The 27,269-nt window shown below is 40.3% G+C and overlaps 1 protein-coding gene across 1 annotated transcript in view; it reads right to left on the bottom strand.

Annotated features, from left to right (window-relative positions):
* Positions 1–27,269, bottom strand: part of DNAJC15 (DnaJ heat shock protein family (Hsp40) member C15) — a 75,340-nt gene that overhangs the window by 15,559 nt on the left and 32,512 nt on the right. The window contains exons 3-6 of the mRNA XM_045287093.1: positions 24,303–24,354; positions 20,379–20,452; positions 13,924–14,000; positions 7,108–7,178 (exon numbers count right to left, since the gene is read on the bottom strand). Coding sequence (XP_045143028.1) covers positions 7,108–7,178; positions 13,924–14,000; positions 20,379–20,452; positions 24,303–24,354 — 274 coding nt within the window. The remainder of the gene's footprint in view (positions 1–7,107; positions 7,179–13,923; positions 14,001–20,378; positions 20,453–24,302; positions 24,355–27,269) is intronic.

The raw sequence follows: 27,269 nt of genomic DNA, 5'->3' as shown, positions 1-27,269 counted from the left end.
ACACCAACCTATGTGATCACGAGGTGTCCATACGATCAGGTTTGAGGCATCAAAGAACAAAAAAATCATATCATTGTGAATGAGGGGAAGTCCCCTTACAGAAGGGTTGCGGGGAGGAGACAAGCCGGTCGGGATGTAGTATAGCACTGATGAAACATACAACTTTTTATCTAGTTCTTAAATGCTTCCCCCCCTGCCAACTATCATGATCCCAACTGTACCTTACAAATCCGGCTAGACCAGAGGATGTACACTGGTACAGATAGGAACTGTAAACACAGGGAACCCAGGACAAATGAACCCCTTAGGATCAGTGGTGAGAGTGGTGATACCGGGAAGGTGGAGGGAAGGTGGAGTAGAAAGGGGGAACTAATTACAAGCATCTACATATAACCCCCTCCCTGGGAGACAGACAACAGAAAAGTGGGTGAAAGGAGACATTAAACTGTGTAAGACATGACAAAATAATGATAATTTATAAATTATCAAGGGTTCATGGGGTGGGGTGGGGAAGAAGGGGAGATATGAGCTGATACCAAGGGCTCAAGTAGAAAGCAAATGTTTTAAGAATGATGAAGGCAATAAATGTACAAATGTGCTTGACACAATAGATGTATGTATGGATTGTAATAAGAGTTGTACGAGCCCCCAATAAAATGATTTAATAAAAAAAATTTTTAATTGTACAAGCCCCCAATAAAATTATTTTTTTAAAAAAAGAAAGAAAGAAAAGTCTTTAAGGAGAGCTGAAAACCAACCCCCTTTCGCCGCCCCCACGTCCTTTAAGCTTCGGGAACAGCACTGACAAAATAAATGAGTGCTTCTCAAACCATGGGGCCAGAGTCCTTTTATGGTTTTAATTCAAATTTGTGGTGGATTCCATACGTTTGTAGAATGGGAAAGTATCCCACCCACTGACATCAAGGTCTGCAGACACGCACTTTCTGTTTCCGCATGGTTTCCACGGCGCCCCGGGGCTGGCTGGGCCGGCCCTGAGAGGTCGACTGCAGTCTGAGCAACACTGCACGGTATCTCTGAGGGCTTTCAAATCTCCTGGGTTCTCCTCCCTCCTGTGATTGCGGGGCATTCATTTATTGATCATAACAATTAGTCTCTTCCAGCAGCACTTGGGAAAAGGCAACAATCCGAAAGACTTAGCTTGAAAGCATTAGATCAGGGCCCTCAGATATGTTTGCTTCATTAACCTTTTATCTCACTAAATTGAGAGAGCAAATTTTACTTTTTATCCAGACAAGTCAGAATGCTCATTTAGTACTGGTTACAAAAAAATTCTTTCCAGCCATTTCCCACACCTTATTTTCTGGTGTCACATTGCTTGCATAAGCTGATAATGAAATGTGTAACAAATTACAGTTGATCACACACAGAAAATTCCATTTTCAGTCTACTGGGTGGGGAAACAGACTCACGAAAACTTACGAGGAGGGGAGGAGATAGACTCATGAATTTGGGAAGCACTGGGGACAAGACTGACATGTTTGAATTGCCTATAACATCCCATTGTGACCTCGAGAAAGCAAATACAGGAAGAATAAGAGAGGCAAAATTCCAAGATCCCCATTCCCAGGCTTCCAGAAATACCGTTGGCCCTTCTCTATCCAATGACAATGAACAGGCAGGTTGGTTAAAAATCTATCATCCATCCACCTACAGAAAACTGTTCTTCAACAAAGGGCAAAAAACTCCAAATGGGGGTATCTTTAATAAATGGTCCTGGCAAAATTGGATCTCCATCTGCAGAAGAGTAACAGGACCCATACCTCAGCCCAAGTACAAAGATGAACTCAAGATGGATCAAATACTTAAATGCAAATCCTAGAACTATCAAGATCATCAATGAGAAAAGAGGGTTGGGCTTACGGGTCCCGCTGTGGGGCAGAGGCATACTATCAAATACAATGGCAGAAACCTACACCGTCGAAGGCAAGCTAGATGACGGGGCCGACTGAAAATAAGACACTTCTATGCATCGAAAGATTTCACCAAAAAGGAACTCAGAGACTGGGGAAAAAATCTTTAGCAATAACACAGCAGACAAGAAATTAATCTCTAAAATCTATAGAAAAATACATTATCTCAATTAGAAAAAAAGGAATTCAATTAAAAAGAGTAAAACATGTAAACAGACTGTTCACCAGAAAATATATCCAAATGGCTAACAAACTTATGAAAAAATACTCACAATCATTAGCCATTTGGGAGATGCACATCAAAACAATGATAGCACCTTACAATGATAGCCCAATTAAAAACAGAAACAAATGCTTGAACAGCGGTTCTCAACCTGAGGGTCAAGACCCCCTTGGGTGTTGAACAACCCTTTCACAGGGGTCGCCCAATTCATAACAGTAGCAAAATTATAGTTATGAAGTAACAACAAAAATAATTTTATGGCTGGGGGGTGACCACAACATGAGGTATTGTCTTAAAGGGTTAAGTCCTTAGGAAGGGTGGAAATCACTGTGCTAGAGGGTGTGGAGAGGTAGGAACTCTTGCACATTGCTGGTGGGTTGTAAACATGCACAGTCATTGTGGAAAGAGATTAAGACACTACCTCAAACAGAGGGCATAGAAATCCCATACCATCCAGCAATCCCACTCTGCTGGGTATGTACGCCCCAGAACTAAGAGCCAAACACAAGCAGAAATATGCACCCGATGTTCACGAAAGCAAGAACTCAAGTTGGGAACACTCCAAATGCCCTACAGTAGAAGAATAGATCATGAAACTGGTATATGGGAATACTATGCATCCCAAAAAACAATGATGAACTCATGACATGGGCGACATTTTGGTCAATAGAATGGACAACATTGTATGAGACCACGGCTAGAAGCTTAAGACCAAAACTAAGACTGGCATACAGAAGGGAACAGACCTTGAAGGTTCCAACTGGAGGAAGAGAAGGATGGAGGTCCGACAAAGGGAAAGAGAAATTAGGGAAGAGGAGGGAGGGTTAGAATATAGCCTGGGGGAGGTGGGAGATGCAGACGAGCAGTTTAACTGCTGAATGCAGAGTTAATGGTCTAAAATGTACAACCCATAACTGATTCACAATAAAACATTCACTTAAAAAAACCTTTAATCTTGCTCTAATTCTACTCCCCGATGCCTTAATACTTTCTAACCTTATTGTTAACCCTTAATCCTAGAATAAAGCAAATCCTAAACCTATCCCTATTTCTTCTTCTTTTTTTTTTTTTTTAATAAATCATTTTATTGGGTTGGGGGCTCTTACAGTTCTTAGAACAATGCAAACATCAATTTTATCAAAACATTTGTACATATGTTGCCATCATTTTAAAAACATTTTCTTTCTACTTGAGCCCTGGTATCAGCTCTTTTATTCCCTCCCTCCCTCACCATCCCACCTCATGAATCCTTGATAAATTATAAATTTTTATTATTTTCATATCTTACACCATCCTCTTGTCTCTCTTCACCCATGTTTGTGTTGTTCATCCCTTTGGGGCCCCAGGGGTGTTATACGTCAATCATTGCGATCGGTTCCCCCTTTCTCCCCCATCTGACCACATCTTTCCCCTACCCTCATGGTATCACTGCTCCCATTATTTTTCCTGAGGGGTTTCTGTCCTGGATTGTGTGTGCCGAGAGCTCTTATCTGTACCAGTGTACATTCTCTGGTCTAGCCGGATTCATAAGGTAGAACTGAGGTCATGATAGTGATGGTGGGTGGGTGGAAGAATTAAAGGACTAGAGGAAAATTGGGTGTTTTGTTGATGCTATACTGCAGCCTGGCTGGCTCATCCCTTCCTTGTGACCATTCTGTAAGGGGATGCCCAAGTGTCTACAGATGGGCTTTGGGTCTCCACTTCACACCTCCCTTGTTTGCATCGATATGATTGTTTGCTTTGAGTCTTCTGATGCCTGATACCTGATCCCATTAACACCTCGTGCACACACAGGCTATTGTGCTTCTTCCATGTGGGTTTTGTTACTTCCCTGCTAGCTGGCCACTTGTTTAACTTCAAGCCTTTAAGACCCCAGACACTACATCTTTTAACAGCTGGGTACCATCAGCTTTCTTCACCACATTTGCTTATGCACACTTTTGTCTTCAGTCATTGTGCCGGGAAGGTGAGTGTCACAGAATGCCATGCTACTAGAATGTGTTCTTGCATTGAGGGAAGACTTATTTCTAACCCTTACCCTATCCTTAATCATAACCCTAATCCTAATTCTAAACCTAACTCTAACAAATAACCTAGTCCGTCACAAGCCCTAGGTCTAGACGAAAAGCAAATACCATCCCTGTGCTAACTCCAGCACTAATTCTAATCTTAACCCTAACCTACCGTAATCTCTGACTTAAAGAAAACTCTATCTGTGCTTATCATATTTTGTCACTAATCCTGTTATACTTAATCATTTCCCTAACACTACCATTTAATCTGTCCCTAAACGTAATCCTGTCATAGCCCTAGATATAACTCTATCCCAAACCCTAAACTTATCTCAGTACTATACCTATACATTATCTTAATCTCTACCACCCTATTACTAATCCTTAATCAAGCTACAACTTAAACCCAACTCTAAAACAATTCCTATTTAGATCCTAAGGATAACACTACACTTCTCTCAAATCTAATCCTTTACTTTAATCTTAGCTCTAGCAGAACTTATCCCTAGCCCTAACCCTTACTCTAAACCTAGCCCTAAAATAATCCGTAAACCTAATCCTAACTCTACTCCTACACCTACCTGGCTGTAGTCCTCGACCTAGTCCAAATTCAAAACCTAACCCTAACTGTATACCTAACCATAACCCTAGCCTAACCTATCTCTAAGCTCAACCCTATCCATAACCCTAGCTTTATCCCTAACTCTTCTTTTATCCCTAATCCAAACCCTACACTTACCTGTAAATCCTATCCTTGTGCCTATCTGTAACCGTGGCTCAAACTATTTCTTCCTCTTAAAAAAGAAAAAAAAATCTATTATCTTCTTCCCATTCAATGAAAAACAATAATTTCCTCTCAAGGGACAATTCATGAGCTATCCTGTCCCAACTCACTTTGACCTTATTCCCTCCTACCTCTTGCACCACCTAGTTCACTACAATTAACTGAATCTGACTTAACTATGAGTCTATGGATGAGTCTGAGAAAGTCTATGAACTTCTAAAACTGCACTGCTCTTTTATTTTTAAACTATGGGTAAATAAGCAACTACATGGAGGAAATGTCCACAGTTTATACAATATTCTTGAGAGTACATGAATCCACAAAGATTAAAAGCATCTTTTCTTAAATTAAATAAGTGATTTGACTAGAAACAAATATTCTGAAAAGGTATATAAAGATTCTACATTAAATCATGTGACAAAAAAGGGATTTAAAAGATGCTATCTTGGAATAAATCAAGTAATTGTTTAAATATTACTGGACCTTATGATACAGTTTCTATTTTACTCAAAGGTTTCCAGAAACACACATTTTTGTTTGCTTTCATGTCAGTCATCTGAGACACAGGAGCGATGGATCCCACTGCAATCAATCGAAGCAGGCTGTCCACATGAGCGCGGAGGGAAAGAGGCTGTTTGAAGATGAGGGCTTCTGGGAGGCCCATTTCTCTGATCAATGGCAGGTAGTCCCCAGTTCCAGACAAGATCCATCCCTAAGAGTGGCTTCATGCTGTTTGTAAGTCAGTGGGAACAGGTGCAGAGAGTTCTCGTTCATTATTTAGCTTTACTTAACTTAGTGCAAGACAAGGAGTCCTGGTGGCCCAGAAGGGGAAGCACTGGGGTGCTAACTGCAGGGCTAGCGATTCAAACCCACAAACCACTCTGAGGGCGAAAGAGAAGACTGCCTGCTCCGGTCAAGACTGCCTGCTCCGGTCAAGATTTACAGTCTCAGAAACCCTAAGGGGCAGCTCTACCTTATAAGGCCCTTGCAAAGTGGAAATGACTCATTGACAGAGGGTTAGTACAAGAAAAGGCTTCACATCTTTGCAATGATTCAAATGCCGCGGAGGAACTTGCTGTATGTAAGGGTTGGCTCTAACACATCATGGTGATAGCCAATTCACAGAATATTAAAGGGGCACAGAGATGTTGTCAGGAAGTCAGGCGCTCTGAACCCAGGGACCGTCGCTACTCTGAAAGCCCACCACACCAAGGACATTAACTGAGTAGATCTGCCAATGACTGTTGAGGCAGCTTAGAACTTGTAATCAAAACCTCTTTTCGAAGGACAGCAAATGCAACAACCACGGGAGATGATGTTTAGTGAAAAGAATTCTTACAGCATGATTAGTGAGAAAGCTGGGAGCAGGGGGTACTCTATTTTGGTATCATGAGTAGATGGGTAGGAATCAAAATTTAATTTTAATTTTTTCCCCTAAAGAATTGGAAAATTGAAAGTCTATAAATAAGAATCCAAGAAACCCTTTATCTGTCGCCAACCCTCCCCCCGCCCCCACAACCTTGACTTCTGAAATACAGTGAAACTTTCTACCATCTGTTATTTTAAAGCAGAGAGTAATGAGCATATGGGCTTTCTCTCTCCAGCAGCTGTGATGTAGTTAAAGTTATAATAATTGTCTCTCTGTAAGATAAATTTACATTAAAAACCTGGCCAGTTAAAACAAATGGCTGTTTCAGAGCTTTCCCAAACAGAATTGTAAAAGTCAGAATCATATAAGATATATTACATTCAGAGACTTGGAGCCTATCTTCTAAATGTGTGCTTTTATGCTTAAGGTTGAACATATTTAACTCAGGTTGCCCAAATCAGTTTTTACAATCAAAAAGTCAACATCCCATGTTTTCGCCTTTTCAAGAAAAATGCTAGTTAGGAACCTCAGCGCTTAGGTGTTTATGGATATTAAAAAACCCAAAACCAACAGCAAAGTTCTCAAAAGCTGATAATACTCATGGATCACTTCTTGGAGGACACTGAGTTCCACTCCAGAGGTTCATTTATTTTGAAGAAAAATCACAACACTGGAGGCGCATACCTTCTCTCTCACTTACATGCCATTTATAGAAAGTTTAAATAAATGGAAAGGAATTCAGCGAATAGTATGGTCCACTAAGTAAGAAAAATAGGAATTCTACCTACCTTTATCAGGGTGGTTCAAAATCATAATTCTCCTGTGGGCTGTTCTAATCTTGGCCTTACCAGCAGATGGGCTGTAAAAATAAATTAAACGTGCTTAAAATAAATAGTGTCAGGTGCAGTTTATAAATTAACAATTTGAATTTAAAAAACTTAAAAACTAATGAAAATTTCACCATCTTGTGGACACATATGAAATTACAGCTTTTCATTTAATTTCACCAATAAAAATAAGTCACTGATTCAATGTTGAATATATTTTCTTTAGGCCTTTGTAATGCTAATTTTTCATCTCAATCCATGTTAAAGATAAAATAAAACACAATATATAGAGTATGTATGCAGTCGTTTACAGGCTATAAAAATTTATGTTTCCAGTTCTTTGAGGAGAAGGTAATCGATGGAGGGGCTTCAGCAAGCTTGTGGAAGAATGGAATTGAAAGACAATGGAACTTTTTCATGAACTTTTGAAGCCTGGTTATATATAAAATGTAGCAGATAAGTACTGAGATTCCTGGGCTAGCTTGCCTGATTTAAGCCTGGTCCTGCCATCTGCAGGACTCCGGATGACATAGTGAGTTCAGTTTTGGGTTGCCAACTGAAGGGTCTGTGGTTCAAACCCACTACGGGAGAAAGATGAGGAAGCCTGCTCCCATAAAGACGTACAGCCATGGAAACCCCAAGGAGCAGCCCTACTCTGTCCAGTAGGGCCATTATGAATTGGGTTTTTTGCTTTGGGGTTTGTAGATGTCCCGGCGGTGCACTGGTTAAGCTCTTAGCTGCTAAGCAAAAGGCATGAGGTTCAAACTGACCAGCTGCTCTACAGTAGAGAGATGTGGCCGACTGTGTCTATGAATACTTACGTCTTTGGAAAGCCCATGGAGTGGTTTCCATTCTGTCCTATAGGTGGCTAGGAGTTATAATTGACTCTACTGGATGAGATTTGGCTTCAGTTTTGGTTAACCTTGTTCAACTCTTCACCACGCTGTTTCCATTTTCTAACTCTAAAATGGAGCTAACAACAATACATTTCTCACACAGCTGCTGTATGGAGCTAGAAAGTGCTAGATCAGTGCCTGGTGTATAGCAAGTGCTCAGTAACAGTTAGCTTTATTAATGCCATCTTTCAACACAAGATCTCAAAGTCCCTCCTCTCATAATTAATTTAGGTTTGTGAGAAACCTACTGGAAGGGCTTAGCTGTCTCAATAGTCTCGGTTCTAACAAAAAAGGAGAAAGAAAAACAACAAAAACAGCAGGCCTAAAAGAACTTGGTAAAATCTTATTTATCTAGTATTACAACTGCTTCTCATGAATACATTTTCCAGACAAGGAGGAAAAATTAACTGCAAAAAACAACAAAATACTATTATTGCTACTTAATTGCTCTTCTATAAATGGCTTTACTTTTCTGGGTCTCAAATGGGATAGTAGCTGATTTACAGTAAAGGGTAGCTGTTGTCAGGCTCTAAATAATTTAATTAATATGAGTGAATCATATACGATAGTGACAAAAGCATGTTTTCAGTGTTGCTCAGATGGGAGTTCAAAATCCTGATTCTACCACTCATTAGCAAAGGACCTTTGCCCTTGGAGTTCTGATTTTCTCATGTACAATGGACATAATGAAACCAACTCTTCAGGATTCATTAAAATTAAATCAGATATGAAGGATTAGCATGACTTGGTATATAGCTAATCTTATAATGCATTTTTATAAAAATATATTACATACTTCTGACTTTTAAAAATTATGTATCAATAGAATTACCTTATACTCCAGGGAGATGATTGATATTATTCTCTAATATAAAATAATGTCTCTAATATGAAATATATATAAACCATAGAAATAAGAATGGATTTGAGGCTCTCACTTAATTCTAGCCCTAATCTAAGAACAATTAGTCCTTATGACATGGCCCTGCTTGATGCTCGCCCTCATGAAGAGATCACTGAAGATATCGGTGCTATAACAAATTGTGGTGAAGAAAGCAGATGGTGCCTCGATATCAGACAGAATAGCATCTGAGGTCTTAAAGGCTTATCTTCAAACAAACAGCCATATAAGTGTGGTGTCAACTAAGGCCACAGGCAGGACACCAGCCTGTGTGGACAAAGGACTGAAACAACAAAATGCAAGTCCAAAGGAGAGAATTATATCAGAGCTTAAATTGTGAAAACTCGGTTTGCAGATGGCTATGGGTGACAGTGGAAGCCCCAAATCCATTTTTAGGGTCCCCATAAGGATTGTCTCTGGGGAATCCCCTCTGACCATAGTTGAGCGATACAAACAGACTTGACAGAGCACTGAAAAGTTCAGTGTGGCAGATGTAGTTAGGTTAAAATGTCATATACTATCATTTGATCTCCTTTCTGACCCTTTTTAAAGTTGCTTCAGTTTTTAATATGTTCTGCTTTCTTTTCGACTGAAGTTTTTCTATGGTTTCTCTAGTTAGCGTGGTTGGATTTTCAGTTAGTTGCTTGCTTCCTGTTTGTGTTTTGGATGGTTGTCTGTATATGAAATCCAGGCGAAGTAGATCCAGAGAGCTAGCAGGGGAGGTTCGGGAGGAATGAGAAGCTAACAAGGAGGAAGAAAAGGAAATGTTCTGAAATTGTGGTGATGATTGCACATCTTCTTAATATGACTGAATAATTAAACTATATGGTATGTGAAGGATGTGTCCATAAAAGGATTATTAAAGAAGCAGTGTGAATCTGGTTTTATGTTTCTTGAAGGGCTCAGAAAACATCCCCTGGAGAGGGGAAGAAATGACGAGCAAAGGCTCTCTGCAGGCCCGCAGGGATTGGCTTGCTCCCCCACTAAAACATTGCGGGCCCACTCTTCATTTTAAGTCCCTCCCCCCACGTGCTGTTGTGTGCACCTCTCTCGCTGTCAGACTATCAGATGCCAGTCCTTGATTCTGCCAGCATTCCAGTCTCTAGCAGTTCCTTGCCAATTACTTGCTACTTCTAATCTCCTGTAAATATCAGATCACCAAGCATGTTAGCATATGCTATCAAATGTTAAATAGGCATATAAAATAGTCTTCCACCAGTAAGTTGTTTCCAGTTTGCTCCCTGTGGACCCCTCCCCCTTACAACCCCACCCTCAATATGAGGATTTAATAGTGTCCCCTATGGCAGGAAATCTCTGAAGCATCGTTTCAGACGTGGTGTCTCTCAGATTAGATCACAAAGCTGATTAGAAAGAAGATGGAATTATGAGGGAGAAGCTGTTAAAACACTGTACCAAGGCTATGAGCATTATACTATTTAACAAAAAACACAACACATTCCTTAGGAAAATTCCAATCTGACTGAACTTCTTATTGTAAAGTGAGATGTATCTTTACTTGTGTTGTACTTTGTAGATTCCTAATGAACTTTATACAGCCTTCCAAAAGACAGTGGCTATAGAGGTAAACTTGAAAGAACGCTATAAAAAATTAAGGAGCCCTAGTGATGTAGAGGGTTATGCATTGGGTTGTTAACCACAAGGTTGACAGTTCGAAACCACCAGGTGCTGTGTGAGAGAAAAGTGAGGCTTTTTATTCCTGTAGAGTGATATTGTTTCAGAAACGCATAAGGCGGTCTTGCCCTATCTTACGGGGGATGCTATGAGTTGGAATTGACTTGATGGTAGAGTTGAGTCTGAATAAAAGGATTTATAAAGAATTGTTGAATTACAAAATATTGCAGAGTAAACAAAACAAAATGAGCAGTTTAAACATTATATTTCATAAAATTAATCTAATATAAACTACCAGATAAACATCCTGTCCCATATGACCTTTTGGTGGGAAGGAGGAGAAGACAAGCGATAAAAGTCATAATCTTTTATTGGATATTAAGTTTTGATTCTCCAAGTAAAACACATTCTGAAAATTACATCCTTGAGAATTTACAATGCCACAGACAACTGTCACAGAAACATTGGGTTTTGTCCCTAAAGCTCCACACAGCATTACGGACAGTAAAGTCTGCCAAACAGGAAGCCAGAGGAAAGGATGAGGCGCTGGACGGTTCATGAGCCTAAGTGTGGGCAGTGAGAGCATCTGTCCTCAAGGTCACAGTCATCAGGCAGACTCCTAGTGGGAAGCTTTGGGGATGAAGGGAAACATTCTCTTTGCCCACAGGGTTTATTCCGCCTTTGTTATTGCTCCATTAAATCTCAATGACCTCCACACATTTTCATCAATTTCTTTAGCGTAAAGATTAAACGAGATGGGAGAATCCTCCCTCCTAAACTTTGTATGAAAGTTGAAAATAGTTGTGCAATATCTCCACCATTTACAATTTCACCACACATTTGAAAAGTTAACTTGGAGGGTTCTGTTACCTAGAGCTGGGATTTCAGACTGTGCTCTGTGGAGAATTCTTTGCCAGGAGCAAGGACCTGGGAAGGGAGGCTTGGGAACCAAGTGTTGTCCCCAGACTCTGTGGCAAATAGCCACTTGCCACTATCATTTTTACTACTGGGCGTATGAATGATATTTCACTTAAACAGAGTCCCACAAAAGCTTTCAGAGAGTTTGAAAATCACTAATACGCATCATTTGAGAAAATACCAGGTATAATAACAGTTTTCCTGGGCAGCTGAATAAAATATTTTAGGTTTTCCATTACAGACAAGAATTATAGTTCATAAAATTACCCTCTCACAAGGAAAATCACAGAGACTCAAATATGCATCTTGGCAAACCATCACCATTAAATGCTGTGTGTAAGAATCACCTCGTAGCACACAGAGTAGTTTTCTTTCACGGTGTCAAGAGAGCCCGTTCATCTTGCCTTTCTCTGCTCCTCAGACCTGAGATCCAATGACCGCAGACCGGAGAACAAGCAGTGGAGCATTCTGGTCTGAAATGCCTTTGCCTCCTCAACCACGGAGCTAAGGAAAGCACGGCCGGGAACGAGGGGGTTTCTCTTTCTGTTTAAAGTTCTAGGAGCAAATAGGTAGCCTTTGTTTCCATGAGAGATAGGATGAGAGAAGAACGAACATTTAATTTAGCCCCTGTTTCTTACAGACACTTTAATGAAGAGGGGCCATGGCATCCATTCATTATTCCAACAAGGGAGGCATTGCTAATCCCAAGTTAAGAGCAAAGATCCAGAAGCACAGTGAAGCTAAAAGTAGCTGTACCCAGATCATGCAAGGCCTAAGAGGCAGAACCAGGTTAGGAATCGTTGGCTGAGCTGGTATTTATTGAGTAGTTACTAACTACTATGCTTTTGAGGAATTTCAGATGAATTATCTAACTTAATCTTCACAAGAACCCTATGCAGCAAGCAGAAACAAGTATCATTTGTATGTTGTAAACAATGAAACTCAAGTTACACAGTAGGTGGTAAAGCTGATATTTATACTGAGACCCATTTAATAGGAGTCTGTGTCTTACCCTCTGGATTCACCTACTTTCCTTGTGAGTCTTGCTCAGTGGGATCAAACTGTCTAACTGTATAAAGCCTTTGTACACTCAACACCACGGAACTAAGGAGAGCACTAGAGGGAAGCAAACAACACAGTCATCTACTCCAATACCCGTTCCCAGTCCCACAGTGGCTCGGACATTGGTACACGGTGGATTTAAAAACGTCCACGTTTGGTTTTACGATGTGTTCCCTATTCACCTTTAAGAATATGAATGGGATGCTATTGGAGTTCAATAAAACTTCAAGGAAAATAATCCATTCTGAGGAACACTATGAAAGGGACAGCTAGCAGTATATCTCACTTCCTCATCTGGTTCCTCTGCTTAAAATCGTTTCTGATTTCCTCTTCTCTGCTAAGTAGAGAGCTCATCTCCTAGAGCAGTGCTTCTCCACCTTCCTCATGCCGCGACCCTTTAATACAATTCCTCATGTTGTGGTGACCCTCAACCATAAAATTATTTTCGTTGCTACTTCATAACTGTCATTTTGCTACTATTATGAATCAGGCGACCACTGTGAAAGGGTCATTGGACCCCCAAAGGGGTCGCGACCCACAGGGTTGAGAACTGCTTAGAAGAAGATAAAGTACCAGACTGAACCGAGCCACCTCCTCTACTTTTCCCTGCTCTTCTTCCTAGGTCATCAGAAATAATAAGTGCTTTGGTTTAGAAAAATTTACAAGAAGCTGGGCGCGCGGGAGAAGGAATGCTGTCTATATAGGACTTTATGGTCTATTCTGGACACTTGATTAGATCACTGAATATTAGCAACACTGTGACCAACCCCCACAAATAACGAGTGGGCTCTAAGGGAAACAAGTACACAGAGCTTTCTGGAAGGGGCAGGGGGCCTCAAGTATAAGTAGCAGATAATGCACATAGTATACATAGCAACCACACAATATGATACATTAACTTTCTCCCCAAGGCTCTGGTCCAAAGGCAGACAATGAAGGGATGAAGGGATAGATTCCATGGTCTAACAAGTGCAAGAAACCCTGTGAGATGCCAAACCAAAATGTGGGGCTAGGAAGTCCAGTGTGATACCTGTAAATGCAACAGACCTTACCACTAAAACGAGTCCAGACAGACCTGAGGGCCACAGGAAGGGATCGTTTGCTTGATGAACTTGAAACAGCATTCACACATAACAGCTCTTGTCCAAAAGTAAAGATGCACTACAAGTCTGCCATGTGTTTGTTTTGCCAGGGAAGTGGGATACGCTCTTATAGTTCATGTTTTAAATGACTTTAAATATTTGATATTTTTTTCTGTCTCTCCTACTCCTAATTTGAAATACAGGGATAATCTTATTGCTACATTTTCTCCTCTTCCTAGACAAGCTTGGCCACAGAACAAAAATCCTACTTACGCAGCATACCTACCTTATGCCTAAAATAAGACTAGCTTCTCGCCTACTCATTTTCTGTTCAAATCCTCCTTTGTAGTACGATGAAAGGCTCTGCATGGGGAAGAAAGAGCAAGACATAATTAGTTCCATGCACGAGGTGCAAGGACCCCAATCCCATCACATGCTACACAAGAGGACTGCCTCTTTATCAGAAGCCAATTTGAAGCTGGGGCGTGGGGGCAGCACAAAACAATCAATCTTTTCAAGAAACTGTGACTGAGATGAACACTTTAAAAATATTCATTTATTTTCATTTCCAAATACATTAATTTTTTCTGCACTGAGATATAACTGAAAGAACGTATGAACTCAGTAGAAGCAAAACGCTTGCATCTTTTCCCAAGCTCTGCAGCAATTTCCTCACTGCAAAACCTTGACCACATCACTTAATGTGGGTACGGTGAGCTTCTTTCTCCCTACTGGACTGGCTGGCAGAGAGAGGGAGGGAGGGAGAGAGGGATGGACAGGGCGGGGAGGAGGCCGAGATAGCAGACAGGTGGGCCACGAAGAACTGGAACACCTGATGGGAAAATCGATGCGGCTGGAGCAGCACGAGTGAGGAGAAGAGTAGTTTTAGAAAGGTAAGGGGGGTCTGATTGTGCAGGGCTTTGCAAACTACTGAAAGACGCTGGGGTTCTCTTCTAAGTGAGAAGAGAAAGAAGCCCGGGGACAGGTGTCAGGCTGACTTGGTGCTGACAGTCCTCTTTGTGCAGGGTGGCGGCGGGAGATGGTTAGAAGGGCATGCCATCAGGTGAGAGATGGAGGCAGCAGAGGAAGCAGCGGTAAGCAGCATCTTCCAGATGTACTCGGAAACACTCACATTTGCTCGATGGATGAAATGCAGATGATGAGAAAGAGAGAAGAGCTGAGACAAGTGTAGTGGATATGATTAATGCGCTACCCACCCCACTCTTTGAGAGTAAAGGACTTATTCCCTGATGCTGCTGGCAGAGACCTCTCAGTAAGCGGATGTGTTTGGAAACTGCCTTTTCAGAAGAAAGTCAAGGTCATGCCCTCCTCCATCAGTTGCCATGATGGTCTAAACACTGCAGTTCTCTAGGGTCCGGTCCCTGGACTTTGTACTGACCACTTCTAGGTGATGCCATTTAACACTGCAGACCCTGACCCCAATTCAGGGCAAGCTGCACTGAGACATCCTAACTTCAACCTGTCTGTGCGGTGGCCTGAAGCCTTTAATAGTAAGAATGTATTGAAGCTTAACTTCTCCCTCTTCCAATCCTTCTTTCTTTTTCCTCACCGGGGCTGTTGGTTTTAACGTACTCCTTAATAAACCTATAGCTCGCTAACTTTCGTCTTCGTCTACTTTCCAGAGAATCCAAGCTGCACAAATGACTTCAAGGTTTCTGACCTAAACTGCTAATGGTCATTTACTGAGTAGAAAAGCAGCAGTTGTCTGTTGGTTCTGGGTAATAAGTGCCTGGAGATTGGTTTGGGTGCATATTAAGTTTGGAATTTCTATTAAATATTTAAGAAAAAGTCTCATCTGGATATCACATTTAGAAATCATTGATGCAGAGACAGTTATTTATAGCTGTGAGACTTAAATGAGATTGTCTAGAGAGGGGGCAATCTTATAGTGCCCTGTTGGCTTAGTGGGTTATGCACCCCAAGGTCAGCAGTTCAAATCTACTAGGAGAAAGATGAGGCTTCCTGTTCCTGTGAGACTTGTTAGTCTCACAAACTCAAAGGACACAGTTCTCACCTGTTCTATTGGGTGGCAGTGAGTCAGAATTGAGGCAATGGCAGTGAGCTTACTGTATGTAGCTGGTTAGGGAATAAAAGTATATAAGAAGCACAAGGACTGAGTCCTAGAGAACTTCAAACCAAACCCACTGCCATCAAGTTGATTCCAGCTCAGAGACCTTTAGAGCAGAGTTAAGCTCCCCCTTCAGTAAATCAGAGATACTTTTACTTTGCCATGATGCAATCTATGGATCAGGTTTCATTTAGGGAATGAGGCTAGCAGGATTTTTGCTCTCCCTTAAAATGTGCATTAACAGTGATCCTGTAGTGCAGAGAAGAACTGACCTATCAGATTTCTAAAGCTGTAAATCTTTGGGGAAGCAGACTCCACATCTTTTTCCCAGAGAGCAGCTAGTAGGTTCGAACCACTGACCTTCTGGTTAGCAGCTGTGCACTTAATGTCTAAGTCTTAACCACTATACCCTCAAAGCTCTTAACTACTATTCCCAAAGCCGTTGCCATTAAGTCCATTCCAACTGATAGCAGCCGTATGGTGATCCTATTCTGCAATAAAATATCTCAAGTTAAATAAAAGTCTTCATTAGCTAATACAGTCAATGGCTTAAATCACAAAAGTCCACCAGATAACCAGAAAGGGATTAATGTATTTTTTTTGCACAAATGTCTTATGGGAATTTTTTAGAAACACAATCCCCTGTATGTTCATTTCCCATGTGCTCTATGTGTATTTTATGTGCAAGTATTTTTATATGAGAAAATGTGGTACACCATCCTGAAACTTTTATTATTCACAGGAGTACGTTTTATTGACAGGGCTACAGAAAGATTATCCTAATAAGTGTTATTTTCATGAATTTCACTTGACCATAAAACAACTGGTATGCAATTTTTAAAAGCTGTTCTCATATAAAAGTACAAATTCACCCAAAAAGCCTCAAGAAAAGGCTCACTCTCCACTCCAAACAAAAGAAAAAACAGAGATAATTAAATATTAACTCAGTGAATATATTAATATTATACAATAGGACATTAACAGATAAGCAAAATGATATTGGTTCAAACAGCAAACAATCATAAAAGACTTTTGCTTTCCAAAATGCTTCTGAAATAAGAAGACAATATATTCCAAGCAAGAAGAATCCACATTATGCCCAGGTACAAGAACCAAACTGATCGATGAAAGATGTGCTGGAAGACTGAAAACAGTTTAAAAGTGGACTTACAGAAAATTCACAGCTGCCTCAAACACCAGATGAATTAAGTACTCCCAAGGAAATCAAAACACTAAATTCAAAGTCAACAATATGAAATGTAATTAATTAATCCAAAGCGGCAAAGAATGATCTTTCCTATTCCCTTAATTTGGAGCATAAGGCCAGGCATCTGCTACTTTGGGTCTCACACTAAGGAAAATAGTCATATGCCTGAGGGTGAATCTTCTTGGGGTGCTGGCACCCAAGAAAAAAGCAAAAGGGAGTACCAGCAGATTCCAGTTCAGAACCCAGGAGACAGAGTGGGAAGACAAGGGTGACAATGACAAGGAGTACCAAAACCAAACCCACTGCTATCAAGTCAATTCCATCTCATACCAACGGCCCAAAGTATAGGTTCCTAATTTATTTGGCTGACCACTCCCTTTTCAGGGGCTGGGGGTGGGGTGGGTGGGTGGTGACACTCAGTGCCCCACTGACAATTAAAAACTTTTGTACTGTAGCCCATAATCCAGGACAATGTGCAGGGAACTGCTCTGGATCATTCTGCAGCCACTCAGTATTGTCCACTTTGGGAAACACTGCTCTAAAGGGTTTCCAACACTGTATATGTTTACAGGAATAGACAAGTCTGATCTTGCTCCTTTGGAGTGGCTGGTGAGTATGAACTGCTAACCCACAGCACCACTCCAGCTTCTTATAATGAGGAGACTATACACAGCACTCAACCACTCCTGGGCTTCAGAGGTCCCACACCTGACTCTGGGCTTCTAGCTCTGGAAGACATGCCTCTTGACATAATCCATGTATGTATTCAGAATCCACTTTCTAACCATTCTATTCAAGTAAATTGTTGAGTCAAGTCTACCCAATTCTTGAGGGTAAATTCAAGAGCATTATTTATATTAATCAATTTCATTCTCATAAGCATACAACCACCACCAAGGGTCATCAAATATTTAAGAAATTCAGTTTATCATGGAAATAAAAGAAACAATGAATAAAATAACAATTGGTGTTGAAGGGAAGAAATAAAAGAGAAAGCAGAAAAAAAACTCACAAAATTTCATTAGTGTCTTTAGAAATATTCAAAAGAATACTGCAAGCATAAAAGAAAAGGTTGCTGTGAAAAATATGAGTGAATTCTTAGAAATTAAAAATCCAGTGTATGGACTGAAAAGCACAATGGTCTTAGGCAGCAGCTAACCTGGCAATCTGAAAAATAAGCTGCAAAAATAGCTTACAGCATAGAGTAAGGAGAAAATAAGCAATAAAATGTTCAGAGACATAGAGAATGAGCTCAGAAGTCCAACATCTGCCCAAGAGAGAAGTCCTGGAATCAGAGCTGAGCTAAGCACTTATGAAGAGAAGAAACAATGTTTTTAAAACTGTAAACCTTACAGAACTAAAAGTACATTTTTCAAATGGGCTCACTAATAGTTCCTGTAAATTTAAAACATGAACAATAAATAGAAAAATCATAAAATCTCCCAGAGATTTAAAAGAAACAAACAATAACAAATGAAAAAGGAAAAACAACAGGTTGCCTACAAATGAGTACGCGTAACACCAGAAAATATGGCTGTGACTCTGTAGGAGTCTCACCAGAGACTTCTGTATCCCCCAGTACAAGGTTCTACCCATTTCAAAGAGTTAGCAGTTAATGATTTACAATGAGAGCAAATAAATTAATTGTTTAACAGAGAACTCAAAACTCCAAAAGCTTCCCCTCACACACGTACACATAACAGTTTTCATGATAGCCCACTCCTCTGGTGCAATCCTGCTTCTTGAAAGTGTTCAACTCTTCTCTACTGCAGGGTCTCTGCAGTAAATGCTCTGGCAGTCTGAAAGGTATATTCTCAGATGCTCCCAGAGCCTGCTCCCAGAAAGGCCTTCTTCTCTGGCCTAGCTCATAAAGATACCTTACTACCATTATTCTTTAGCTTCTTCCCGATTTTGTTTCCCAGTAGCATTCAATGCCTCTAGATATTACATGTCTTATCTGCCCATTTGTTATTGTCTGTCTCCAATAAAATGTAAGCTCATCTGTCTATAACTATAGCCCACTGCCCACGTATGAACAAACCAAACTCACTGCCAGTGAGTCAATCCTGACTCAGCGAGCAACTTCTAGGCAAGGGTAGAACCGTCCCTATGAGTTCCAAGACTGTAACTCTTCCAGGAGTGAAAAGCTCAGTTTTTCTCCCTTGGAGCTACTGGTGAAGACCTTGTGGATCACAGACAAGCTCGTCACTACTGCTCCACAAGGACCCCACTTGACACAGGTGCTCAGTACCAACATTCTAGTCAAATCACACATAAATAAGCAAACAAATAAGCATACACCTCCTCAATCCAGACATGCATTTATAGAAATGTAAAATCATTTGTAGTTTTTTGAACCTAGGTTTACTTATTGGTTGGTTTGTCATGTTTCGAGAGAACTGTAATTGTTCATGGCTAACTAAGCCTCAGGAGCCTATAATGTCTTTGCTAAAGCAAGTCATTCGATCAAATTGCTGCGAGCCAAGCTATTATATCTCCAATCTGCTGCTACTTTCCAGAAGTTCATGTTTATGCGGCTCTGCTTTGCTTCGGTGACTTTTGTGTGCACTGTCTTCAAGGGGTCACAAACCACAGCTCACCATCCTGTGGCTTTTTAAGTACCTGCTATCATTCATTCCTCACTTATATTCAGCTCATTATAATAGTTCTTGTGCTGGCTATCGATGGAGGCAGAAGCCCTACAGGTTTTCATGGTGGAATCCTATCTTGTTTTATACTTGAGGTAGTGGCAGAAGGTGACAAGTTTCAAATTTCAAGATGAAGCAAACTGCAGTGAGCTCCAGCAGGGCAGGGCCATGTCTACTTTATTCACCATCTAGCTCCGCTGTAGGAACCAGACTTGCTGTACAGTGGATCCTCACTAAATGTTTGCAGGATGGGTGAATTATATTAGCTTACAAATACTATCCTTAAAACTGGGAAGATAAACTACCTCAAAATTGATGTAATTCTACTAAGAGTTTGATAATCCTATTAAAATCAGGAATAAGGTTAGATATAAAAATAACATCAAAAGACAGAAACAACTTAATCACATTAGAAGAAAATCCAAGATGATATAATGAAGGCAGTCCATGGGTATAAACAAAGAGGGCTAGTAGATGAGTGGTGAGAATTACAATTATTCTGATTAGAGTAGCTCCTCTTTTTTTTTTCTTCAAAGGACAAAGGTATCCTTGTCCTTTAATAAAAATGCATTGCGGTTGGGGTGAACATTTACAGAGCTAATTATATGTCTGTTCCACAATGTGTATGCAGGTTGTTTCAGACATTGCTTGAAGTCCCCACAATGTAACAGCACCTGTCCCACTTCCACACATTCCCGTTTCCATTTGTCCAAACACATTTTCTTGTGTTTCTGTGAAGTATGACGTACAAACAAAAATAAAAATAATTTTTCCCACAAAAGCCAACTTAAACTTACAGGATTTGAAATCTTCTTTGCAGTTTCTGTGATTACATGTTCCAGAGGTTTCCAGATCTGAAATGCATAGCGACCTAAAAGACAAAAAGGGATAAGAACCAATCTGCCTACTCTAATCAAAACGAAATCAATAACCTGATGGTGATTACCATGGCATTTATTTTGTAGGTTAGTCTATAGATACTATCTCAATAAATATTTACCAAAATGACATATAATAAAATTTTTAATTTAGTGACTAGAGGAAATAATTTCATTTTCATAGCATTATTACATCTATTGTGTTAATCAGCTCAGTACATAATTGCTCAATTAGAAAGTTTCCATGTTTCTGTACAGTACTTGACATTTAAACAGTGTTTTCATCACAAAAGGTATCATTTTAGGACTTTCCCACAACTATTTTGTCCCTTTATTTAGAAAGATGCTTACGCATCTAAAATAATTAACATATTGCTTTAAGATGATCACATTGATATGCAGAGAAAAGAAACACTGCTTATCATCTGTACAATGTAGAAAGACTTAGTGGAGTTATGCTTAAAGTAAAAAGTAATGTCTATGCAATTACACAGAAAATATTTGCCAAAGATCTTTATTATCAATTTCTCTCATTCAAAATGACTACCCTTTCTCAATATATATTTTATTCTCCTGCCTTGCTTTCATAGACAACCTAAGAATTAAAACTCTTGATTCTTGACAACTAAGAATCAATAGCAAAATAGGTACTAAGTTATTTTGGGAACATAAAACAAGAATAAAATTATATTACCCAGGTAATTTCCCTTTTGCACTTTAATCAGAATGCTTGTCTACTACAGAGTAATCACTAGCATTTCTTTTCCCAAAGGTCTCCTAGAAAACTAGTTTATGATATCATGGATACTAATTCCATTTCCAGCCATAACCTGATTTGCAAATCAATGAAAGTTTCCACTGTGAAAGTTCAACTACACAGATCTTAAAGCTTTAAGAAGAACTCATCTGTCTGATTATACCATTACTCATATGCGTGAGACACAGCTGAGAGTTAAAAACAGGATGCTAGAAATGAGAAAATGTGAAGTCGTCTACCTAAGGATGAAATAAAAAGCTCTTGGGATCCAGGAAAAGATTAAAGAAAAAGTAAATGAAGCTAAAATCCTGACTCATTCAAATCTTTCATCACGTAGATGCAATCACAGAGAAGAACGCCTGCACAGGAAAACTCAGATAGTACAAAGTGTAGCTTTTCAGGCACTTCAAATTTCCTAAAAGGGTAAAAAAGCAGTTAACTGACTATCCAAGTGGAACAACACCACGAGAGGCCGGAAGGGGTGGCATCATTACTCTTCATTTCTCCACACACCAGATGGACCAGAGCCTGAGGTCCATCAAGTTGAAGTATATCACAACCCGCTGCCATCGAGTCAATACAGACTCATAACAACCCTGAGAACAGGGCAGAGCTGCCCCTGGGGCTCCCGGAATGGGAACTGTTTGTTCATGGCAGTAGAGTAGAAAGCCCCCACTTTCTCTCAGGGAGCTGCGGGTGGCTTCAATCTGCCAGCCTTACGGGTCGCAGCCCAATGCACAACTACTAAGCCGCCAGGCTGCCGTACTCTAGGTATGAAACCCAAACTAAGAACACACCAAACTCACTGCCATGAAGTCAGTGCCCACTCAGAGTGATCCTATAGGACAGTGGTTCTCAACCTGGGGGTCCTGACCCTTTTGGGGGGTTGAACGACCCTTTCACAGGGTCGCCCGATCCATAACAGTAGCAAAATTACAATTATGAAGCAGCAACAAAAATAATGTTATGGTTGGGGGGGGGGCGGAGGGGGGAATCACCACAACATGAGGAAATGTATTAAAGGGTCACAGCACTAGGAAGCTCGAGAACCATGTCTATAGGACAAGGTAAAACTGGCCTCATTTCCCAAACTGTAACTGCTTACCGAAGTAAAAAGCCCCATTCTTCTAGACAGGCAGACACTGCTGATGGCAGCACAATCCATAATCACTACGTCACCAGGGCTCCTCAAAGTCTAGGTATGGTTACTCCGAAATCTGAGTGTTCAGCTGTCTTTAGCTCTGCAAGATATCTGCCTGTTATTTAATATTCAACTTAGTAATATGAAATTTCCAGTAGGATCTGGGAAAAGTAAATCATTCTCTAATTTAAAATGAAAATCTTACATTTAAATTACTAATACCTACACCTAGACTATATTCGCCTATAATGATTAGAATTAGAATTGTCTGATGCTTGTGGATAAGCTTGTATGAATTCTTATCTAGACATTATATTCTTGTCATGAATCTTTAAAAATTATTTAACTCGTTATTCAATGAGACCCAATATGCCAATGGTAGAGAGATCCAGACAATCTGAACCCCTGACCTTCCTGATTTTGAAGTTTATTGGTACCGGTGCTTTAAATGAAGAGAATTTAAAATTAAAGCTCCTTCAAAGCAAACAAACAAGAAACCCTTTTACGTTCCATTTTCTGACTGGATCTTACGAAATGCCATAAATCCAAAGCTTCCCCTAAAAGGACGCTCCAACTGGCAAGGTCAGATCCATGGAACTTAAAAACACAAATATTACAACAAAAAATAAATCTTTCACAGAGACAATTATGGATTAACATTTAATTTGGCAATCACTTTGTACTTTAAAACTACAAATTAATGGCTGAAACATATCACTGTTTTCCTTTTTAATCTGTATAACTGCTTTCTGAAAAGGTAATTAAGGCAGTAAAAGGCATTCTCCTGGGTTTATCATAGAAATTACACGAATATGTTAAAAGATGAAGCAATAAACACACTACAGGGAACAACTATGTTCATCGTAAAGAAATGACAGCTCAGAAACAGTAGCTCCATGTGCAAGAAAAAATGAGTATGGGAGAATAAGATTCAAATCATTTCATAGTAAGGATTTTTTATATGGTACACTGAAACTCAAGTTTCCATGAGCCCTGGTAGCATGGTGCATTACAACTTTGGCTGTTAATTGCAAGGCCAGAAATTGGAAATCACCAGCCGCTCCTTGGGAGTAAGATGAGGCTTTCTAGTCCTATAAAGATTTGTAGTTTCATAAACCCACAAGGGGCAATTGTACATTGCCTTATAGGGTCACTGAGTTGGAATTGACTTGATGGCAGTGAGATTTTGGGAACTGAGAACTTAAATTTAAATATACATAAACATATACACACACGCACACATATTTGTATGTATGCATGCCAGGATGATCAACCATTATTGGAGCTAGTTTTCCTAGTTATAGAAAATGATCATTTTCTTTAAGACAAGTTTATCTAGATTTCATTATACTGACATATTTTCAGTGACTATAAATGGTAGGAAAAACAGAATGTATAATGTCTGAAAACCAAAAGCCTTAGTATTACTAAGGATTTACTCATGAATCACTATCAAAGTGATTTGGAAATGTTTTTCCTGCCACATTTATTGATACGTATTATGGATTGAATTGTGTACCCCCCCCCCCAAAAGTGTTCTAAATCCTAACCTGTGTATTATGGCTGTAGCTATAATCCCATTTGAGAATGAGCTGTCTTCGTTATGAGGGTAGGGTGTGCTTTACAGCCATCCCCTTTGAGATATACACACGACCAAACAAGCATGCATGCAGACATAGGGCAAGATGGATGGGAAGCCACACGGAGCTTTCCTAGGAACTAGAAAGCAGCAGCAGACCCACCCGGCTGACAGAGAGAAGCCTCCCATGGAGCTGGTGTGCTGAATTTGGCCTTCTAGATTTCTAAACTGAGAAAATAAATCTGTTTGTTAAAGCCACCCAGACTTGTGCTAGTTGTCTTAATAGCAGCTCTTGATAACTATTCACTGCCGTCAGGTCAATCCCCACTCACACCAAAGACAAGATGCACTTCCCATTCAGCTTACCTGCAAATGCAAAGGCTGCAACACCCAGTCCTACAGCTATCACATTTCTTGCCTATGGAGAGAAAAAAAAGATTATCACCTATATTATTAAATGCTGATTCTAAATGTAAATCACTTTTTTTTTAAACATTTTATTAGGGGCTCATACAACTGTTATCCCAATCCATACACACATCAATTGTGTAAAGCGCATTTGTACATCGTTTCTCAAAACATCTCTCCATTTAAACCCCCGACATTAGGTCCTCATTTTTCCCCTCCCTCCCCGCTCCCCCCTCCCGCATGAGCCCTTGATAGTTTACAAACGGGTATTTTGTCATATCTTGCCCTGTCCGACTTCTCCCCTCATCCACTTTTCGGTTGTCCGTCCCCCAGGGAGGAGGCCACACACAGTTCCATGCAATTGGTTCCCTCCTTCCTACCCACTCTCCCTCCACCCTCCCTGTTTTGCCACTCACACCACTGGTCCTATAGGGCTCATCCATCCTGGATTCCCTGTATTTTCAGCTCCTATCTGTACCAGTGTACCTCCTCTAGTCTAGCCAGTCTTGCAAGATAGAATTCGAGTCATGGTAGTGGGAGCGGGGAGGAAAACTTCAGGAACTAGAGGAAGGTTGTATTTCTCATCATTGTTACATTGCACCCTGACTGGCTCATCTCCTCCCCGAGACCCCTCCGCAAGGGGATCTCCAGTGGCCTACCAATGGGCCTTGGATCTCCACTCCACACTCCCCCCATCATTCACCATGGTAAGACTTTTTGTTCTGATGATGCCTTACACCTGATCCCTTCGACACCTCGTGGTTGCATAGGTTGGTGTGCTTCTTCCATGTGGGCTTTGTTGCTTCTGAGCTTGATGGCCGCTTGATTACCTTCAAGCCTTTAAGACCCCAGACGCTATACTTTTTGATAGCCGGGCACCATCAGCTTTCTTCACCACATTTGCTTATGCACCCATTTGTCTTCAGTGATCCGTTCGACACCCCGTGATCACACAGGTTGATATGTTGTTCCATGTGGGCTTTGTTACTTCTGAGCTAGATGGCCGCTTGTTTACCTTCAAGCTTTTAAGACCCCAGACGCTATATCTTTTGATAGCCGGGCACCATCAGCTTTCTTCACCACATTTGCTTATTCACCCGCTTTGTCTTCAGCAGTTGTGTCGGGAAGGTGAGCATCATAGAATGCCAATTTACTAGAAGAAAGTATTCTTGTGTTGAGGGAGTACTTGAGTGGAGGCCCAATGTCCTTCTGCTACCTTAATACTAAATCTATAAATGTAGGCTCATAGATCTATTTCCCCATCCTCATATAATATATTTGTATATGTACATGTCTTTATCTAGAGCTCTATAAATACCCTTTGCCTCCCAGCTCTTTCCTCTATTTCCCTTGATTCTCCTCCTGTCCCACTATCATGCTCAGTCCCCACCAGGATTTCAGCACTTCCTCTTTGTTACGTTCCCCTTGATCCTGCCCTACCAGGTCTCCCACACCCACCTCCCCACCAATTTGGATCGCTTGTTGTTCCCTTGTCCCTGGGTTTGTTAACACCTCTTCCCTTCCCCCCTCCTCCCCCTCTCCCATGTCCCCCCGGAACTGTCAGTCCCATTGTTTTCTCCTCCAGATCGTTCATCCAGCCTGTCCTATCCAGACAGGCTGTAAATCACTTTTAATAATGAGAATAAGTATGTTAAATGCTACATGTACTACAAGTTGTGCTCTGAAAAACAGGGCTTCAAAAATTCATCAAGCTTATAGGAAATTTTATCTGTTGCTCACTGTTATCAGCTAATTGTTAGTGAAGTTTACTTAGCGAAGTAAGATAATTCAAGATAAGAAAATCATTCTAGATAAGAATCTGGAATTCTTTTACTTCACTAAGTGAAATGATGTGTAAAGATTTTTTATATAGTGCACTGTAACTCAAGCTTCCAGGAGTTTAAGTTCTCTAGTCAATTCCAATTCATGATTTTTATTTACTAATTCAAATTTCCATATATTTGAATTTCCTCTAAGAGTTTTTATATTGTCTGCTGCTAAAATGCTGTCTATAGATTATTTGTAGCTTGAGGGTTTAGTATTTTCATTATCTTATGAAGACAAAGGGCACGTGTTTCCTTCTTTATATTTTACACATGCTATGCTCAGTGGCATCTTTTTTTTTGGCATCTTTAAAATGTAATAAAACCTTAGATCTATATTTAATAAAGAAGTCAAACTTCAAAACACTAGTGGAAATGATGTATAATTTAAAATCTTTTAATCTTTCTATATCAATGTAAAGAAATTTAAGAGCCAAGAATTTAGTATTCTGATAAAAATTCTTTTAAATTGGCTATATTTTACGCATTGGCCTAAGCCTTTCTCCTCAAATGCCACAAGAAAATATTTAAGTCACAATAGAGTAAGGCTTATGTAGAATACATCCATGGCTGTGCCATAGTCCCCATTCTCATTTTTGGGTTAGACTTCTAATGACACAGGGTCTAGAATTCTGTCAGAAAAAAACTCCTAGAGTCAGGCCTCCCCTCTTAATGAATTTTAAGCTATTTCATATAAGCATTGCCTTAGAGACCAATATGTGAAGCCATCTGGTAGAAACAGAAGTGCCAGGGGCATTTCCCAGAATCCCTCGCACCCAGCACCATGCGGAAAACCCTATTTCCCCTTCTGAACAATGCAAACTGCAGTTCCCGGAATCTCTCATGTACAGTGGAAACCCTTAGGAACGCTGAGCCACATATGCTTATGGAGGTCATCTTCTGAATACACTTTCAGGTTGCAACCTTCCTCTCCCAAGTTTCTCATAAACTCCCCAATGTTGTCATTAGGTCTGACCAGGGTAATTCTTTTTCTTGCTAAGAAACAAGAATCTGATCTGGGCAACAATCCAATTTCTTGGATTATTTGCTCAGCACATAGGTTGTGTAACTATGCACACCTTTCCTCATTTTAAACTACACA

The sequence above is a fragment of the Echinops telfairi genome, unplaced genomic scaffold, assembly GCF_000313985.2.
Source record: "Echinops telfairi isolate 266 unplaced genomic scaffold, ASM31398v2 ScPeMD7_11;HRSCAF=52, whole genome shotgun sequence".
NCBI lineage: Eukaryota > Metazoa > Chordata > Mammalia > Afrosoricida > Tenrecidae > Echinops > Echinops telfairi.
The sequence above is the reverse complement of the archived record's forward strand: the minus strand, read 5'-3'. Positions and strand labels throughout refer to the sequence as shown.